Consider the following 17,500-nt stretch of genomic DNA (forward strand, 5'->3'; position numbering starts at 1 on the left):
CATTGGTGCAGACTTGAGATAGTGTACAAATGTAGTTAGAAGAGACACTCCAGGTTATAAAAGTTAATTTAATCTTCCTTTTTTAAAAAGCAAGTCCGGATTGAGTTTTCTTAGAATAATGAGTAAGATTGTCTTGTGTTCTATAATTTGTAAAAATTGATAATTTGTTCTAATTAGACTCTTCTGTTTTTCTTTGTCATTAGTCTCTGTAAATGATTATTTGTTTAGATTTTATGCTTTAATTTCACAGTAGAGACCTAGTTAATATTTTCATACACTGACAATATAGGAGAAAGGGTCTTAACTAAAAATGATTATTCTTCATGATAGAAATATGATAATTAAAAATTTTTTTTTCATATTTTTGTTCATCCCAGGGAATATTTTCTACCCATTGAACACATTCAGTTGGATCTGGCTTTCCTTTCTAGATTAAGAGCTTTATTTTAATCACATTATATTTAAATTTTGCAAATTAAAAAGATATACTCATTCTGTTAGAAAAGCTTATGATGTCTACGCATAACTCTTAGAGGTAAGGGCAGAGGTGAGGATTATGTGGCTTATCATCAGTAGTGATACCCTATGCTATTACGCTCAGCAGTAAAGGATGAGAACTACTCACGAAGTTTCAGTGTTCAAGGGTAAGTGTAGACTACGTAGTGACCAAGTGCTCAAGTGATTTACAAACCTTTGGCCTGAAAGAGTTTTTGTCAAGTCTAAACCAACGAATTTTTCAGAATTCTTTGGAAAGGATATTGAGATTGGTTTAAATCTGATAAAATTAATTTAATTTTTCTTCAAGTGTCACACCACAGATTTAGCTCTTGATTCAGATGTTGCGGCCTGGACAAAATCCAAAAGGCTAAATCAAGGAGAGTCAGGTTTGCTTCTTCAAAACACAGCTGAATACCATCCTCTCCTTGAAGCCGTTCATTCTTTCCCCAGCTGGGATTAATCATTCCCTCTGCGATTTTTCATAGCACTTTAGTTACATCTCTGTTGTAATTATCACACTCTTTGATATAAAACCCCCAGCACTTTTTATTGTATCCCAAAATATATGCAGGCTTGGCTTTTTCTTTCCTCTCTGTCCTCCCTCCCTTCCTCCTTCCTTCTTACTGCCTCTAGGATTACGTTCAAACTCATCATTCTGATCTTCAAGGCTCTCTTATAAATCCGCCTGTATTTCTTATTGCTCCAGTATGGATTCTTCAATCTAGCCAAGCTGAAGTATTCACTGCTCAGATATATACCTTATTCTCATATATATAGAGAGGGGCAGGGGAAATGGAGAAAAAGGGAAAGGGATTGAGAGAGGGGAATTTGGGGTGGCTTTTTTTTCCCTTTAATTTATGTGTATTATGAAGCAACATGATTAAACATGGACTCTGGAGTCCCTCCTTTACAGCTTACTGGAATGTGCTCCTGGGCAGATTCCTCTGTAATCCTGTCTAAACCTCACCTTCTACAAATCTAGTACTGTATTGCCTATACCTCCCAAGGATTAAACGGTAAAAATATTTTGTAAAATATTTAGTGCTTGGGAGATAGTAGTACACACACACACATATACACTTTTTTTATCCATATGCAAACATTCTGAACTTCCTTGTATGTCTGTAAAGTCATAACTTTTAATGCTACCCAGCATATATTTCAAAATGTGTTTTGGATAAAAGTTGTTATACAAATGAACAATTGTTTCATTAATTTATTAGGATGAGGGAAGACTCTAACATGCATGGAGCTCTCTCTGTGCTGGCTCCTGTCTTAGGCACTCATTCATAAATACCTTTTCATTTTGTAAACCACAGGGGAGGGAAGCATGAATCCCATATTGCTGATGAAGAAACAGTATCTCAGGGGGGTTACGTAATCAACCCAAGATTACATCGTAAGTGACGGTCAGGATTGTACTGTCCCCCACAATATGCTGCTGCTTCCACCCAGTGACAGAAATAACTTCTGTATGTATGGTGACCAGAAATTTGGACTTGAAGTCTAACAAAGGATTTTTCTTACACTAAAATGTTGTAATCTATAGGATGGATTCTATTTTGTAGTATTTGACATTAGGCCTATTTCACAAGATTCAGGAATAAGGCAGTAGGGCTTTACTTACCAATGTCAGTCTTACCAAACAACTAGAAATGTCAGTAATTAAACATGCTCTCTTTAGTGATAAGGATTACGACATTGTCAAAGTTTTAAAGAAAGAAGAACATTTTTTTTTTTATCATTTCTCTGTGTTCTTCAGTGTTCGTTACACCTCTTTTTGTGTTCAAGAATGCCAGAATTACCTAGAACATTCCAGGCCAGTTTGGAAATACACTGCTTTGTCTTGAGGTTTTTGTTTTGTTTTTGCCATTGCCTGATTTTGTTTTTACCACAGACAGGTCTAACTTGTAGAATCAGAATGCAGTGGTGGTTAGTAAGATGTGGACACCATGTTTTAAGTTGTAAGTCTTAAGGTCTGAGTGCTAGTTGACTTCCATTTGATGGTGTTCAGAGTGCTCTTATCAAGCCCAGAATACTGGTCAAGACTTTTTGTTTTTGTTGAATTAGTTTGTTCTGTTTCTTACTGCTTCTGTTGCTCTTAAAACAAGCTTGATAATAATTATAATGACCAGATGATTTATCTCTAGTGAGAACTCATAGCACATCTTCTTTTAAGGAAAAAAAAAAAGTAGAAGGGAAGAGAAAATACCAAACTGCCTTTTTTCCTAATCATTGTATTTCAGAAATGGAACTAAGTGGATCCCTGGGTCAGATTTTAGTTTCATGTGTTCTTCTTTTTCCTCCTTTACTTTTCCTCTAAGGAAAGGTGCTTTCAAACCTAGAGAGAGGGGTGGCCAAATGGTATGTGTGGCAGAAGGATGTTGGAGGAGGAATCTGGGGGATTATGGGTGGAATTTCCATTGGGATAACATCTTCAAGGTTAATGTGTTGACTGTAATATAAAATGTGTGTTTCTGGAAAGAATAGGCAGAGATAATGAAGATTTGTCTCAAAATTCCTAGTGATCTTGGTATAGTCATTTACAGTGGAAGTTAGAGACTGTAAAAGAATATGTCAGGCTTTCCCCACTGTCCACGAACATTGACGTTAGAGGGGAAAGATGCACACAGATGTGTCAGAGGGGAAGTACACACATCAATGGAATGAGCTTATAGTTCCTTTGGCAGGTAGTTACTGCATTCAATAAACTGGTCACAGCTCTTTAGCAAGGGCTGCAGATGGTAGAGTGCTGGGCTGGTCAAGTTCTCTTGGCCACATGAGGTGGGAGATTAAATTTCTTCCATAGTTCCCTTAGAAAGCTAACATAGTTTTAACTGATTAACTCCAGTCCTAGATAGGTTATTTTTCCAGTAACTGTTGGCACAAATGCTCTACTCACACATATTTTGCCCCATTTCTGTTGGGACTGTATTTTTAATAATGATAATAATTACCATTTATTGAACACTTACATCATGTCATGCACTAGTCTAAGTTCTATATATGTATTAGCCCATTTAATCTTCCCAGCAACCCAGTGAGGGTAGGAGTTACTTTTATCACCTTTTTGCCGATAAGGAGACTGAGGTTAACCAACCTGCTCAAGGTCACACAACTAGCAGAGATTTGTTTTTTGTTTACTTAAATTTTTTTTTAACTTTAATTTCTAGGCCATGTTACCTCCATGTTTTTTGTGATTAACTCTAGACTAAAGCCCCACCTAAGGACAACTATGACTGAAATCTGTTTGACCTTTTAGAAATTGTCGACAGTTTTTTCATCCTTTAATGAGAGAATTAAATTAGAGTTCACCAGTGCATTTTGTCCAAGTGATGTAAGTCTCTATTTCCCACCAGTTGAGTTTTTTTTTTTTTAAGTTTTTATTTTCTGCTATGTCTTGGCCATATCTCACATTCCCAGGTGAGTATAGAGGGCTTTTTTTTTTAGTCAACTGAAAAACAATAAATAATGCTTTTTAAAACCCATTGTTTTTAACATAATTGCTTAAAATTTGCCTTTTAATACTTATTGAATAAGATGTTTATAGTTAGTCACAGCTTAGGTGTTTAACTTATACACTTAGTCAGAAAAAGAGAGAAAGAATAGCAATTTAAATGACTTGGGTGATTGGATCTGCCTCCCCTCTTTGTGAGCATATATCCTGAAGGGAATGGGCAATGGGAATATGAATTTACATCTCCTTAGTTGGTTTTAGTTACTGTGTGCCACTCATTGAGCATTGGATTCTGTTTGGTATGATTATTTCTTCTACAACATGATCCATGAAGACAAGCCAACAACTGGAAAAAAGTAAGCTATCCTGAGGCTGGAAGAAAAACAATCTGTGCCGTACTTACTGACAGAGCATGCATTGGTCTGTAATAGGCTTTTCCAGGGTAATTTCAACAAATGTGCAATTTCTGCCTTATATGTTTGCTTTAGAACTAACTCCCTGATGTGACTCCTCTGTATTGGGTGCCTATTTGATGCCAGGTACTGTAATAGGTGCTTAAAAGATGAAAATTTGTTTTGTCCTTCAAATATTTCAGTCTTGATAGCTCATAGGTAAGGAAAGGCAACTTTAGGTAATGGAAAAGACAAGTATCATAAAATTGATAGGCAAATGCTTGTGTGTTGCTATAATACGACCCAAAATAGTTTATTTGGGATGTTCTGTTAACTTAAATCAATACGTTTTTAAACATTGTGGTATGTGTGGAAGTGACTTGCTAAATTCTCCAGGGGCTAAAAGAATTGGAAGCAAGAGTTTCTGTCCTGTTAAAATCTCATAAAACTCTTCTCAGTTCTCACATATGCTTCACAGTATTCACCTGATATCATGCCATTTTGGTTTTCCCTGTCTTTATATATATATATATATATATATATATATATATGTTTTCTTTTAGGTATCTATATATGCTGTACCAGAAAAGATTGGTCAAGTTCACCATGCCTTGGAAACAACTGTGAAGCTTCTTGAATTCTATCAAAATTACTTTGAAATTCAATACCCACTTAAGAAATTGGGTAAGAATCAGGCAGTGCCTCTGATTTTCATTACCATTATAACCTAGATTCATTTTACAAATATTTTGTAGAAAACTTTTGCCAAAGTTATTTTAAAAGAAAACTAAGAAACACTTAAATCTTTAAAAATTGTCTATATTTAAGATTATTCAGATTCCATGAAAGCATCTGAATGTGGAGCTTGAAACATTTAGTTTATGGGGCTATAACAAGGGCTTATACAGGTGCTGTGTAAGTGGGAATTTGCTTAGGGCTTAGTCTGGAGTTTGACTAATTCTAACCTCCTAAGAAATTCCTGATGCAAATAACAAAAACTGAGTATTGGGAGCTCAGGAAAGCAAGAGCAGGTCAGAGCTGTTTAACCTGGAGCTAGATAGAGGTATGTTGGATCTGCACTTTATCCTCCTTGCTCTAGAAAGTTGATTCATTGTGAAGGAATTAGGTTTCTCTTCCTTTGCTAAGTGACAGAGGAACAGTGATTCTATAGGGATGGTTCAGGTCTTTCTCAACTGACTGACAGGTGGGGAGCATACAAGACAAGAGTAGGGTTCCATTTGCTGAGTATAGAAGGACCTCACCGCCTCTTGATACACAGTGATAAACCAATGGGTAAAATATTTTTATTTAGGGAGTGCCCTAGATGAAGGAAAGTTGATGACTTCTTTCTTCTTATGTCCAGATTTGGTGGCTATTCCTGACTTTGAAGCAGGAGCAATGGAAAATTGGGGTTTGCTCACCTTCCGAGAAGAAACACTTCTGTATGACAATAATACTTCTTCAGTAGCGGACAGAAAACTGGTTACTAAAATCATTGCTCATGAGCTATCCCATCAGGTATTAGTAGCCAAGGATATTATATTTCATACCTCTGTTTTATATCCTAGAGTTTTAGAGTAGAATTAGATGCTAATAAGAAATTCAGCTTTTTATTGTAGTATTGCCTTCTTCATAATAAAATGGTGTTTTCTAACACAAACTTGATTTTCAAATGAAAATGCTATCTAATGTTTATATAGGATTTTACAGTATATAAAGCATTTGCACTTCCATTATCTCACTTTTCATAACTGCTCTGAGGTAGGTGATAATCCCATTTTACAAATGTGGAAACTGAGATTCAGTTTAAGTAAATGACTTACCCAAAGTCACATAGTTAATACTTGGCAGCGGTGGGCTTGAAAAGCCACTGTCTACTCAAGACCTGCCTCTCCTTTCTTGCCCTGTAATGACGGAGAGCTGTTTCACCCCGACAGATGTCGGCTGCTCAGTATAGCTTTGTGGTGGAGAGACACTTCCCCTAAATTTCGCTGTTCTCACAACTCTTGGACTATAGTAGTCAGGACTAGATTTATGTTTCCTTCTGCTCAAACTGTGTTCTTTGTTAAGTTGGGAGAGGGAGGGTACTCTTTGTATGACAAGGAGAAAAAGAAAGAAAATTAACGTGGGTATGTGAACATCGTGTTTTCTTCCCCAACACCTTGTCTTTGTTTTGTCCCTTGCTGAGGGACTTAACAGTGTTGGGTATAGTTTGGGGGTGTCATGATGGAAGGGGGGCGTGGAAGAAGAGTAGCACATGCTCTGGTCAGTTTGCTCCCTGTCTCAAACACCATATGTGTGCAACTCTAGAGCCCTTGTGAACACTTCATAACTAGCTGACATCTGAAACACATCCTTATTGACAGTTATGGTTTTGGGCATGTAGCCAAGTTGTCCTTTAGGGGATGTCCTCTAGGTCTGTTATGCCTGGGGCCACCCATCACCACTTCTGTTACTTCTACTTTAAGACTTAGAAATCATATTCCTCTGAAACAGGTTTAAAGATAATATCTTTGAAAAGCATGTTATTGCAATTCTCAAAAGTGTTTCATTTCAATACCTAGTAACATTATTTTGCTGCTGGTTTGAGATGAGCCCTAGGCCACACTAAATGGTGTACCTACCTGTTACCTACCACTCTCAATTTCGGGGATTTTTGAGATACATTTTTTTTAGGAGAGCCTCCTATCATTGTTTTCCTTCTTATTGTTCTATCATAGAAGAAGACATTTGAAGATCTTTCTGATTTCCTTTATTTATATGCATGCCACCTATCTTAAGGAACATTACTTCTGTTTTGAATCCTGTAAATACTGTCCTCTGCTCAGGTGACTGAGGACAAACATGAAGCATGGGCTCTGTAGGAAAATCTGTCACATACAAGTTTATTTCTTAGTTGTCATGGATGGTTGTAGATAGAATGGAAATAATCTTACTAACTTGACATTAGAAGGTATAAGAATTCCATTATCTAGGAAATAACACCTTTAATGAAGTGGCTAAAAACTGTTTTTATTTACCTAGTAAATACACAGTGTGTGTGTTAATTTGATAAATATGCTAATTGTGTTTCTTGCTTGTTTTCCCATTCAACAGAGTAAAATAATAAAATTTTTATTTTCATTTTAGAGTGAATGTATACAAATTTTCTTGTAAATCTTTAATTTGAACATAGTTTCTTTTTACTAATACCTATATTTTTAAGTAATTATAATCTGGGTATAGGTGATTAATCTGACAATTAATCTAACATTTTTAAGAGTGTAAATATTGTGTTGGTTAGTAGTTTCTTTTTTCCCCACAGTGGTTTGGTAATCTGGTCACAATGGAGTGGTGGAACGATCTGTGGCTAAATGAAGGGTTTGCTACTTTCATGGAGTATTTCTCTTTGGAAAAAATATTCAAAGAGCTCTCCAGTGTAAGTACACCATTTGTTACACGTACTAGCATATTTGCCATTTGGAGAAATGAAAGTATTTCTAGAAAGATAAAATTGATCCTTGTTACTGATAAATCTTCTACCTCTTGAGATTTGACAGTGAAAATTAAGCTTTTATTTATACATTTCATTGAAAGCTGAAGTTATGCGAAATTATTTTATACTTTGTTAAGATGAACATTTTAAATCACTTTGCTACATTTTATTTTTAAGACATGTGGCCCTACTCCCTGAAGGAATTTAGATAAAGTTGAAAAGTCTTTTTTGCAAAACAAAACTTTTTATCGTTTGTATAAAGAGAGAAAAAAATTAAGACATTTGATAGCAATGCTATCTCTCTGTTATTACTGTGATCCTTCTTGTCACAGTGATACATAGATTGATACAGACAAATAATTTGCCCTGTTAAGGTACAAAAGCATATTTTGTGCCCTTTTCAAAGACTTGGGACATCATTCTGTCATAGAGTACATAATAATGATACTGTGTTATTAGACCCTGGAGATGTTTCCTATCCTTATAGATATTTGAACACACCAGGCCATGGTACAATAGGTATTGCCAAATAATCCAAACAATAGGTGGGAGAGTATAAATAAAGATCCCATTCAACCCTAAAATTTTATGACTTTGTATTAAACCTCCTGGATATATGATCCAAGACTGCTTCAAAAAGGGGTATTCTTAAGCACTTTTAATTTGAAATTTTTGTGTAAGGCCTGTTCAAAAACTTCAGGGGGATAGAAGGAACTCCTTTTTAACTAGAATACTAAGCAAAGTATTCTAAATTTATGTATGTTAATTAAGCAGTGAGATATACAGTTTCACCACTTGGTGGTGCCGAGAATGTTTAAAACATTCTAATGTATATTCTAGGGGAGCTTCTCTGCTGAGCTATCAGTGAATTCTATTTAAGTGTTATGCTTTATTTCAAATGAACCTCGGTTAAGGGAAATGTATATTATCTTAATAGAAACCTGGACCATACATGAGAAGTCGGCTTAATGACCAGTTTTTATTTTTGTTTTTTAATTTCAGATGTTATTTTAAAAATATACACTAACCATTTTAGAATATTTACTTTGATTTTCTATCTGGATTTGACACATTTGGTTGCTTTAGTAATCGAGTCTTAATTTATCCTTATGGTGTGGTTTAAGAAACAATGTTTTTCATGTGGCTAGGGGGCTATAATTTTATTTTTAAATTTAAGGAATATCAATGAAATTTGCTCTATTCCTACATTTTCAAAAGCTTATTTTCTGAAGTTTAGTGAAGATGGTTTCTTTTATAATGACCTTAAACAGTAATTAGTCTAATTCATATAAATAATTACTATACTTGCCTTTGCCTTTGATACTTTTCATAGTTTCCTAATCTATTTGATGTTTTTGCTAGTATGAAGATTTCTTAGATGCTCGATTTAAAACCATGAAGAAAGATTCGCTGAATTCATCTCATCCAATATCATCATCATCTGTTGAGTCTTCAGAACAGATTGAAGAAATGTTTGATTCTCTTTCCTATTTTAAGGTACTGCTCTCCACACTAAATACCTGGAGTGGGTTTCAAATTAATTTCATATGTGAGCAAGCTGCATGATTTAGATTACTTTAAAGAGTAAAGATTATTTTAAAATTATTTTCACGTGTGCTTTTAAACTCTAAGATGTTTGCCTATATTTAAATCTTGGTTTTAACTTTTCTGGGTTTTTCTCTATTTCTCTGTTCTCATTTAAGTTCTCTGACTGCTCTTCTGGGCAGTGAATCAGATCATACAGCAATATATCTTTTAAAGTTGGTTCAGTCTCCAGATCTACAGGTAGAATATACCCAGGGAGCATTCTAAGCAAGCCCTTGGCTGGGTTATTGAGAATTGAGGCAAGTTCCAAAGTCAAATTGCCAAAACGTGTAAATAAAAAGAGATTGTAAGAACTGAAAACTAGATTGTAGGATCAGAAACACAGACTCCAGGTTTGGGAGTGAAGCAAAAACAGAAAACTAGAAACCTGATTAGGATCACCATAGGTCAGGGACACCTGGGTGGCTCAGATGGCTGAGCGTCTGCCTTTGGCTCAGGTCATGATCTTTGAGTCCTGGGATTGAGCCTTGGTTGGTCGGGCTTCCTGCTCAGCAGGGAGTGTGCTTCTCCCTCTCCTGCTGCAGCTTCCGCCCACCCCTGCTCTCTCTCTCTCTCTCTCAAATGAGTAAATAAAATCTTAAAAAAAAAAAAAAAAAGGATCACCGTAGGTCAGAGAACAGAACAGTGCCACTCACAGTTTTGGTGGGAGTCATGAATGTTTGGACTTATTTGCCTCCTTGCTGTGGCTGTCAGATTAATTGATTAATAAATGAATTCCTGTAGTGGACAGAGAAATACATGAAACATGTGAGATGCAGTCCATATCATCAAGAAACTTGAAGTTTAGGTAGTGGGTACTTGTGAAGCAATAAGAGATGATGTGTGTGGAATAAATGGTATAGACTTTTTTTACCTAGGATTATGAAGAGAACTTTTTTGGAGGAAAATGGAGATTGAAGGGAATTAAAAAATAAAAATGCAGATAAAAAGGAATGGGAAGCACTGAGTAGGGCAGGAATGAGGCAGTGAAGTCTACAAAGAAAAAGTCAGGAATACTAATGGGCAAGACATTTTTGTTTAGGGAGTAAATGCTTGACTGCGGTGTAAGCCATATGTGGAGTAGGGGAAAGATGAGAAAGGTAGGTTGGGGCAGGAATCTGGACTTTTTTCTGTAAGCAATGGGAAGCTTTAGAAGATTTTCAAACAGAGGAATTCCTTGATTAAAGTTACTGTTTAGGAAAACTAATTTGTTCCAGCTTACAAAGTAGATTTAAGTGGAGGGAGACCTGAAGTCAGGAAGTTGCTGCTAAAGTCCAAGCATGGTGTGGTCAAAGTGTGAAATTAGGAGTGGTAGTGAAAGTGGAAGGAAAATGATGAATGTAAAAACACTGGGTGGAGGGAAGTTCTGGAAGGATTTAGTGACAGGGTAAGGCAGGTAAACAAAGAGGGAGCCGTGTTTTCCAGGTTAACACCCGAATGGCATGGAAAATGGTAGTACTGTTAACAAATAAGGAATCAGGAGTTTAATTAGCTATATTAAATACCTTCCAATCAGAGCTGCTGCTGTGATTTTTAAAGCCCGTATTGGATCTGTTGATAAAATGTTTAAACTTGTGGTTCTGTTCTTCTATAGAACTGTCACTTCAGGATTTGTTTTGACAGAGCTCTGTCATCCTCTGACCCCCACCCGCTAAGCCCCGAATTCAGTGTCTTCTGATCATGTGGTCTCCACAGCATATCTAACTCCTGTCAGTATGGTAACTACTTATTTCAGGATTTGGGAATCTGGCAAATATCCCACATAACTGGGAAAGTAGGATGCTGAGTAATTTACCAATATTGTATGCAAGAACAAGTAAGCGTCACTAGGGAAATGTGTTGCACAGACATACTCTTTCTGGGTTTTTTAATCTCCAAGCCTAACTCTGATGTAGGTTGTCTGCTGAGATCAACTAGGAAGTAAATTTCTAAAGAAAAGAAAAAAGGTCTCAAATTTAAATGCAGGGGCCACCAAAATGAGGTGGTTCCATGGAGATGAGGATCCAGCAAGAGACTGAGAACGATGGCCAGTGAATAGGGGGAGAATCAAGAGGGGTGACCCAAGGCCAAGTGCAGAAAGACTCTAAAGGGGGAGTGAGTGATCAGTCATATCAAATGCTGCTAGCAGGTTGATAAGATGAGTGTGGGAATTGCTATTGGTTTGACACCATGAAGTTCTCCAGTGACCTTGATAAAAACACTTCCAGTGGAGTGGTGGTTTGATGATGGCTCTAGAGAAGGTGGTAAGAGAGCAAATGGAGATGGCAGATGTAGACAGCTCTTTCGAGGAGTTTACTACAAAGGGCAAATAAGAAATAGGGTGATAACTGAAAGAGGCATGGGGTTAAAGAAAGGAAGGACATCTTTTATTTGTTTTTAAATGAGGAATGTTGCATAGTTTTGTTAATGGGAATGTAACAGTAGTTACATTCGCTCCAGGGGCGAAAGGGATCTGTTGGGAACAAGAATGAGTATGTATTAAATTGATAGAACAAGTAACACCCTGAAGCGTGATATAGAAAAAAGGGAGTAATCGGTGTTAACTTCCATTGTCTGTATCTGATCATCCTGATGGCTTAATACTGCTACATTTTTACCAGAAGTGAAATTCAAAGACTATTTGAGTTCCTTCGGTTATTAGGTGTTGTGTTAGTCACTGGAATTGAGCTTTTTGGATTTCCCCTCAATTAGCATACAGTCTAGAAGAGGAAATAAATACATATCTATATCTATAAATACATGTTTAAATGTGTATCTATCTAATTGCTCTTGAAGATGGAGAACTGCTTCTATCTCGAAGCAGGGAAGGCTTCACAAAGATGTTTTTTGGAAATGATGACATATTGTTCAGCAACGGTCCGGTGTCACTGAAGAGCCTTAACAGTTGCATGCCGGGTTCGGAATTATTAGTGTATGCTTCCTACCCCGTACATTCATTAGTTCCAAGCATATTTGAAGTGACTTTGCAGGAAGAAGAGAGATCTTGGTTATTTTAGCAACATGATATACTAAAACTTGAAATTAACATACTCCCCAGCAGAATGGCTTTTGGAGTTCTATTTGTTTATTATCTCTGGCAGTGAACCCATGAATTCAGCTGGTATTGTGAGCACTGAGATAGGAATGGGGATTCCCCAGAAAATGTGGCAAGCTTTTCTATTAAAGATATATTTATAAACACTTAGCTTTTTATCATAACACTGAGACAGGAACTGATCTTTTAATAGAATGAGTACACATGGGAATCTGCTCCCATTATTCTTTTGTCAAATCCCTTAAAATAATTTTTCAGACAATTTGAACACAATTCTGATTATATGACAGTAAAAAACTGTATTATAACTGGGTTCTCTATATGTAAGAATATACTTAGAATAATTATATTTTGAATTTTAGGTTTTCAATTCTATAAACTTATTATAATCTATTGTTTCCCCCCTTTTCTCACTTTTTTTTTAATAGGGAGCTTCCCTCTTGTTGATGCTGAAAACTTATCTTAGTGAAGATGTATTTCAACATGCTATTGCTTTTTACCTGCATAATCATAGCTATGCATCCATTCAAAGTGATGATCTGTGGGATAGTTTCAATGAGGTAAGTGACCTGAATACTTTATTTAGTTCTTAGAGAAGAGTTCTTCTATTTATATTTTTATCAAGTATATAACTAAGCTATGGTACCAAGGGTAGTTATTTGAGAGAGAGGGGGATGGAGCACAGAATTAAGGGTCAAGAAATTGAAGTACTCCTCTTAAGTGTTGAGATTATCGTGTGTGGCCTTGTATAACTACTTTTGTTCTATACCTTAGTCTCAATTCCTACTTTGTAGGAAAGTTGCCCTTCCTGAATTAAGATTTCTTTACTGTATTTTCATTATTTGATTTTTTTCAAAAATCTGTTTTCCTTTTCTTATTCTTTTGTATCTTTATCTACCTCTGATTCATGATTTTTTTCTTACACTCTGCCCTGTGAATCCTCCTGTCTTCTGTGGCCCTGTTCTACAAGGCCATCCTTACAGACGATATATCACAGGCTGACTGCCATGGGCTACATATTGCCCTTGGATCATTTTGCTGTTTGGATTTTGTTGTGTCTGCAAATGTCCTAACAAGCAGCGCAGTTAGGTTTGAGTTAGGCTTCAGAGCAGTGCACGAACCCAGCCTGCATCATGCATGTATGCATAACCCTTATGAGCATTTCAGTATGTTAACCCTGATCCAGATCAATGGTTCTTATGTTTTAGAAGATCACAGACATATTTGAAACTTTGATGACAATTTGGGACATATTCCCAAGAAAAATCACATATATACACAAAGTTTCAAAGTTTTAGGGCCCTGAATTAAGAACTCCTATTCTGGGGGCACCTGGGTGGCACAGTCAGTTCAGCTTCTGACTCTTGGTTTCGGCGCAGGGTCATGGATCTCAGGATCATGAGATTGAGCCCCATGTCAGGCTCCACACTCAGCTCAGAGTCTGCTTAAGACTCTCTCCCTCTGCCCCTCCCCTCTGGGCATGCTTGCTTGCTCTCTCAAATAAGTAAATAAATCTTAAAAAAAAAAAAAAAAAGAAAGAAAACTCCTTCTCTGAATGTTTTCCGTATACTGTCTCTGCTTACTTGTCTTATCTGAAACCTTGCGTTTTCTATCTCTTAACCCTGTGCCCAGAAGATATACCTTCCCTTCTCTCTGAGTTCTCTTTGAGAAGATGGATTAGTCCCTATTACTTAAGAGTTGCTTCCAAATCACTGTTTTTTCTCTTATCATACGGTAATATTTCAATTGAAAGCCACATTATTTACTTTATACTTATTGATTGTCTGCTGACATTTAGAATATATTTCTGCCTTTCTGACTGACTTCAGCTTTTGCATCATAGTGTTTTCCTACCCCAACCTCGTTCCTAACATCATCCTCAGGTCTTTCAGCATCCACATCAGATTATGCACTGGCCTTTTCATTTCTGTCCTGTGTTAAAGGCCCAAAAGTGCCTTTGGCAAAGTTTTTTTTCTTTCCAATCCCTTATCTAGAAATGAATAGATCAGAGCCATGAGAAATGTAATATTAATATTGCAATGAATTTGGATAGATTTGATTCATCTTTTCTGCTTTAAATAAATGGGCATATGGAGGCTGAGGTGAGGCCTACCATCATGGAACAATACTGTTACCAAACACTTAAAGTACTTAATGATTTTAGGTGCTTGAAGTTCAAATCCTTATGCAACCTAGAAAAATGGTTGGAATTGGGAGGTTAACTCGCCTGCTTTAAAGAGATAGTTGTTCCAGAATTTCTTCTTAATCATTGATACCAGTGTTGTAGGGATGGTGGGCTTTAGAGGGTCTGTGAACCTCTGACACTGGATTCTAGATTGTGTGGATACATGGATGCAGTTTCTGAGAGAGAGCGTCTGTGACTATCAAAACAGGTAACTACTGTTCTCTGGAGAACATCACCTCATGGCACCCGGCCCATTGACATCTTACTCTGCTGCTGTTTTCTGGTACTCCCACAGTATTAGTTCTTTCCAAGATGGACGCTAATATGTATGGAAAGCAGAGGGTCTGGGGAATAAAGAGAGATCTGGATGCAGGCTGACTCACAGGAGAAAGTAGCTGTGCTTCTTACTCTAGAATATTTGTCATGATTCATACCTTCTAAATGGTGGTATTGCGAGCTGAAAGAGTGCTTGTCCCTACTTAGAGATTTAGACAAACACTCAATGTATTTCTTTTTCAATGCAGGGTTTCTCTCACTTTGTCTAGTTATCACTTAGTTCTGTTCCAGGTGACTTTCCTTTTAGCAGCTGCTCATTCACTTAGATTAGAAGTGTAAATTTGACTCCGTATTCATGCTTCTGGTTTTCTATTAACAGAACGGGTAGTCTTCATAGAATGTGGTAGGCAGAGAGGGAAAGGTACAAACTGTAAAGTTTTTAAACTGTTCATTTTTAAGCAAAAATAATTTATTCTTTTTTTTTATAGATCACAAACAAAACATTAGATGTAAAGAAAATGATGAAAACCTGGACCCTGCAAAAAGGATTTCCTTTAGTGACTGTTCAAAGAAAAGGAAAGGAACTCCATGTACAACAAGAAAGATACTTTTTAAATATGAAGCCTGAAATTCAGCCTTCAGATGCAAGGTACATTCCGGCTTTCTCTTCCTGCTATCTCTTTTGCACCCTTGGGTTAAAGTATTTGTAATCACAAGTTCCTATGAAACCTAACAAGATTATCTTTTTTGGAATAGCTTGAAAAATTTCTCCTTCCTGCCAAAAGGGAAAAAAAAGAAAAGACCGAATAAATTATGTGTAACTGACTGAAATACTGGAAAGAGTAATAATCTTCCAATATTTTCCTTTTACAGCTATATCTGGCATATTCCACTATCCTGTGTCACTGAGGGAAGAAATTACTCAAAATATCCATTGGTATTTTTACTGGACAAGAAATCAGGTTTGACTCTAATTAACTCTTTTCTGATAAATTTTAAACAGCATATTTTTTTAAAACTCTGACCTAGCAGCAGGAAGGAGACTATACTTTCCAAAGTGTACACTCTCTGAGCTGGTTTTATGAGTCACCTATACAAGATGCGACTAAAGTGAGATTGGTCCGTATATCATGTATGAAGTTAGTCTTTCTTGTTCATGGGAAATAAGGTATAAAAAGTTGTGCTGAGTGTGCTAGCAGCCTTGGTAGAAAAGAGCAAATGCTGTGTTTTTTTATGTCCTAGATAAATATTATATGTTACCAAGTATAAAGTAGTAGAAGCAGAGCAGTCTCTTAAAGTATGCTCTGCTATCTACTTTCTAGAGGTGAGCTTGGGCAACTGCATTTCAACAAGCACCTTAGGTGATTCTTAGGCATATGATAAAGGTTGATTCATGATCTAGATTTAGAGTAAATAATCATTACAAAATGTCCTATGAACATAGTATACATATTTTGTTTATAAGAAAATGGGGCAAGAAATTATGACTGCAAAGAGGGGGATAAGAAAATGTGAAGATTGTATATGTTGTTGGACCCATAGGAGTCTTTGAAAAACAAAATTAAAATGTTGTTTCTGACCATTTGTTAAATACCACTGTGAATGCCACACCATGCACCCTCTTAATTTGCATCCTGAAAAAACATGAAGATCCTGGGTCCTGCAGGAACCATTAGTGATACTGTAGGTTTATGGAAAGGGAAAATTTCTTGTTTGAATTTGTATGTGGTGTTCAGGCCTATATTTTTGAGAGGGGAGTGTAGCCTCGTGGTTAATGGAATGACTTTGGAGCCAGATTGTTTGGTTCGCTTGTATGACTGTAGGTAGTTCTGTGACTCTCTGAGCCTCATTCCCTCAGCTATAGAGTGGAGATAGTGATCATATTTTATAGTGTTATGGTAAGGATTGAGTTCATTTATGTGAAGCACCTACAATAATGTCTGGCATGTGTTATGTGCTATATAAATGTTACCTGTTGTTATTCATGTTATTATTAAAAAAGAAATCTTTAAACCTAGTATATCCACATTACTTAAAATCTAGAAAATGGAGAACAGATCACATCATCACAACTATTCTCATGATTATTTCCTTCTAATAATTTTAAAAATATTTTTACTTAGTTGATACCGTTGATTTTTATATCTTGCCTTTTAAAAAAAAACATATACAATATTTGATTTCATCTTTCCTTACTGTTGGACACTTGATTCACCATTTGTCTCTATTAAAAAAAAAAGTCTCAGTAAAAATTTAGGGTCTTAAATGTTTTGTCATTATATGAACTTCTTCATAGGAATGCTTCTCAGAAATGGAGACTGTGGTATCTTTTGTGATTGAATATACATTTCTAAGTTGCCTTTCTGTGATGTGGCCATAATTTAAAATGCTGGTTGAGGTATGTGAGCATGCCAGTTGCATTGCAGTTTAAATAGAGTGGAGTGTTAAATCAATCTCATTATTTGAAACGCTAAGAACACTTGATAATGTTATATCTTTGATTAATATAACATAAGCAGAGGTGCAAGGAAGGGCTGCCTTCTTTGATGAAGACAAAACCCCTTACTTTTAAGTGGCCTTGGAAGGACAGCCCCTGCCT

General features: G+C 36.3%; 1 protein-coding gene across 3 annotated transcripts in view; it reads left to right on the forward strand.

Moving 5' to 3' along the window:
- The window catches only part of LOC113929649 (leucyl and cystinyl aminopeptidase), an 88,918-nt gene that overhangs the window by 44,635 nt on the left and 26,783 nt on the right, over positions 1 to 17,500 (forward strand). For all 3 annotated transcript variants that reach the window (XM_027606698.2, XM_027606697.2, XM_027606696.2), the window contains 7 exons: positions 4,911 to 5,031; positions 5,711 to 5,865; positions 7,652 to 7,765; positions 9,185 to 9,319; positions 12,869 to 13,000; positions 15,390 to 15,550; positions 15,775 to 15,863. In XM_027606698.2, the coding sequence (XP_027462499.2) occupies positions 4,911 to 5,031; positions 5,711 to 5,865; positions 7,652 to 7,765; positions 9,185 to 9,319; positions 12,869 to 13,000; positions 15,390 to 15,550; positions 15,775 to 15,863 (907 nt within the window). The remainder of the gene's footprint in view (positions 1 to 4,910; positions 5,032 to 5,710; positions 5,866 to 7,651; positions 7,766 to 9,184; positions 9,320 to 12,868; positions 13,001 to 15,389; positions 15,551 to 15,774; positions 15,864 to 17,500) is intronic.

Source organism: Zalophus californianus, chromosome 5 (assembly GCF_009762305.2).
Source record: "Zalophus californianus isolate mZalCal1 chromosome 5, mZalCal1.pri.v2, whole genome shotgun sequence".
NCBI lineage: Eukaryota > Metazoa > Chordata > Mammalia > Carnivora > Otariidae > Zalophus > Zalophus californianus.